The sequence below is a fragment of the Salvia miltiorrhiza genome, chromosome 2 (assembly GCF_028751815.1).
Source record: "Salvia miltiorrhiza cultivar Shanhuang (shh) chromosome 2, IMPLAD_Smil_shh, whole genome shotgun sequence".
NCBI classification, from domain to species: domain Eukaryota; kingdom Viridiplantae; phylum Streptophyta; class Magnoliopsida; order Lamiales; family Lamiaceae; genus Salvia; species Salvia miltiorrhiza.
The window spans coordinates 17069154-17072197 of NC_080388.1; the positions used below are offsets into that span (position 1 = coordinate 17069154).

Consider the following 3044-nt stretch of genomic DNA (forward strand, 5'->3'; position numbering starts at 1 on the left):
TGCCTTTATTTTGCTTGGAGGGTTTGCACGTCACTTTCCATATATCTTTAGAATTAGGTTTAGTTTTAGATGAGGGGATATAAAGTGAGATTACACACATACACGCCAATTTCTGGAGCAGCAGATTTGAGACGAAAACTTTGGTTTTAATTCAAGTTTCTTTTCTTCATTATTTTTTTTGCTATTTATTATTTGTTTTGTTTTATTTATTTTGTTTATGAGTTCTAGTTAATTTCGTTTATTCCAGCAACGATTAAGGAAGCACTAGCAAGATTATTCTGTGAGATCTAATTTGTTTTTATACTTTATTTTATGCTTGTATCTGTGATTCTCCATATTTATCGTTATTAATTGTTTTAATCCATTAGGTAGTGCGCAATATTTAGTGGGCTAGAATTAATTATACAGCCAATTAAATCGGCCATACGTAATCGTGGTTTAGGTTTGATTAGTGGTAAATTGACACATCAGGGTCAAGGGAAAAGCAGTCTGAATTCAATAATCCTGCGTCAGAGTTTATTGGTTTTGAATCGAGTTTCTCTAGAAATTAATGCTGTCGACTCATTAAATCTATAGAGCGTCTCTTACGGTTGTCAGTCGATTAGGGTAGTAATTAGTGAAGCGTCTTCCTGGTTACCGAATAATTAAGGAGAAATAAGATCACGTCAGAAGCGTCTTCGGTGGTTATAACTGGTTTGCTTGCATGAATTAAAGTTATATTTGCATCAATGATCAGAATAATTAAGCTAGGGTGGACTTAATTGATTGCTGGAATTCTTGATTAATTATTAGAATTTTCTATTTATTTATTTAGGATTAGAACTATTGTAATTCTTTTAGATTTTATTTATTTATTTTTAGATTTAGTATTTTCTCATATTTTTTCCATTAATTTCGGTTCTGGAGTTTCTTTGCGGTTTGAATTTTTGGAGAATTCTCGCCGATCCCTTGGGAGACGATCTTGATTATTACTGTCTGCGCAGTGTGGGCATACCGGCTGACCGCCGGATATTTTTGGTGTAAAACGACGCACCAAATTTTGACGCTGTTGCCGGGGATCGGTTTTTAAGTAGTAATTTTCCTATTTTTTGATTTGCTTTATTTTACTTTATTTATTTTTGTTTGTTAATTATCTTAAGCTGAAGTTGAGATGTCTGAAGATGGGGACGATGACCGTGATGATATTCTGCCACTACCACCACCATTGATAAGAGAGTTGGGCCGCCACAGGATAAATCATCCTCTATGCATTGTGTTGCCCACAATTAATCAAAATGCTGAAATCAAGCCCGATTTCATTCAAGTGCTACCCAAGTTTGGTGATCTACCTGGAGAGAGTGCACACAAGCATCTGGCTGAATTTGATTTAGTTTGCACTACGTTACGTCCTCAAGGTTTTACAGAAGATCATTTAAGATTACTAACTTTTCCTCATAAATTGCAAGGTGGAACTCGAGATTGGTTGTTTGATCTATCATCTCGCTCAATCAGAACTTGGAACGACTTAGAGGAGCAGTTCTTACGTAAATTCTTTCCAGAATCAAAGGCTGCAAATCTAAGAATTTCTATTAGTAGCATCAAGCAGAGGCAGCAAGAGTGTTTGCCTGATTATTGGGAGAGATTTCAACAATTATGCCATAGATGTCCTAACCACGGATTTTCTGATTATCAGTTGCTCATTAATTATTTTTATCGTGGTATGTCTTCTTTTGACAGGAGGATTGTTGATGCTGCTTGTGGAGGAAGTTTGACCAACAAGACTGTGGATGAAGCAAAACAACTGATTTTTAATATGGTCTCCAATGGTCAACAATATGAGGATGAGGATGATGATAGGTACAGGTCAGTCAACAGAGCAGAAGATGCATGTGTGAATGAGAAACTCGATGCTCTAACTTCCTTAGTTAGAGGCTTTGTTGGAGCGCAAATTCAGAAGGATAATCATCCAAATTTCAGCTGGAGTCATTCGCCTGAATTTTTCACCAGCGCACAGCCGCAGGCTGGGCGGTATGCCCATACCGACCGCCCAGAACCCAATATGAGCGATATTCTTCAGAGTCTGGCACAGAGCAGCCACATTATTAATAATTTGGTACAAAGTCAGCAAGCTTTCCAGCAAGAGACGCACAGATCACTCAACTCACCACTCAAGTGAACAAGTTGCAAGCCAATCATGGAAAACTTTCATCTCAAGAAGTACATCCCAAGGAATATGTTTATGCTATGAATTTAATGAGTGAGGAATATTTCTTTGATCCAAAGCCCATGGAAGATGAAAAGGAGATGGAAGAGCAAGAAAGTGCTCAAAATGATGAAGTTGTCGAAGAGGCACAACAATATGAAAATCTCTCTTCTTCTGAGGTAAGTGTTGAATCTAAAATTTCTAATTCTAAAGCACTAATTCCTTTCCCTTTTCCTTTCAGGTTGGCCCAAAACAAGGAAAAAGAATGTGAGAAGGAGATTCTGGAGATATTCATGATGAATAAAGAACCACCAGAATATTATGATGAAATTCAAGGGTGTAAAGTGCAGTCGAACTCCACCAATGAAATTCACACTCGGCATCTATCGCGCGGTATGCCCATACCGACCAGCACTGGATAGATTGTGCCTTCAATTGTGAAAATGCCAAAGCGAAAATTGAAACCACCTGATTATTGATCCAGCTTCAGGAAAGTTCTATTAGTTTTTATTTTATTTATTTCTTTTTCTTTCCTTTTATGCTTTCTTTGTCTTGTGTTTTTGTTGTTAGTTTTTTTTCCACACAATGAGGACATTGTGTTGTCTAAGTGTGGGGGCGTTTTTATGTCTTTTGTCTTGAGTTTATGTGCCCGTTTTGTTTTTGGTGTCTTTTTGTGTCTATTGGTCCATGGCAACATATCATACTGGCATTTTGATTTGTTAGGATGAGCATAGTGATATGGATTGTTTGGTTGTTTTCTTGGATGATACAAAAATGTGTTGAAACCCATATGTGTTTGAGGATGACGAATGTGCAAATTGATCAAATTTTTTTACTCATATAGTGAGGATTGAGCCTTTAG

The 3044-nt window shown here is 36.9% G+C and overlaps 1 protein-coding gene across 1 annotated transcript; it reads left to right on the forward strand.

The window, feature by feature from the left end:
- Positions 1-1150: 1150 nt before the first annotated feature.
- On the forward strand, positions 1151-2155 carry LOC131008070 (uncharacterized). Its single transcript, XM_057934971.1, has one exon. The coding sequence runs from the start codon at positions 1151-1153 to the stop codon at positions 2153-2155; it is 1005 nt and encodes a 334-aa protein (XP_057790954.1).
- The last annotated feature ends 889 nt before the right edge of the window (positions 2156-3044 follow it).

Bases quoted from the DNA above. Each gene is read 5' to 3' on its own strand.
- LOC131008070 (XM_057934971.1), top strand. From the start codon at position 1,151: ATGTCTGAAGATGGGGACGATGACCGTGATGATATTCTGCCACTACCA.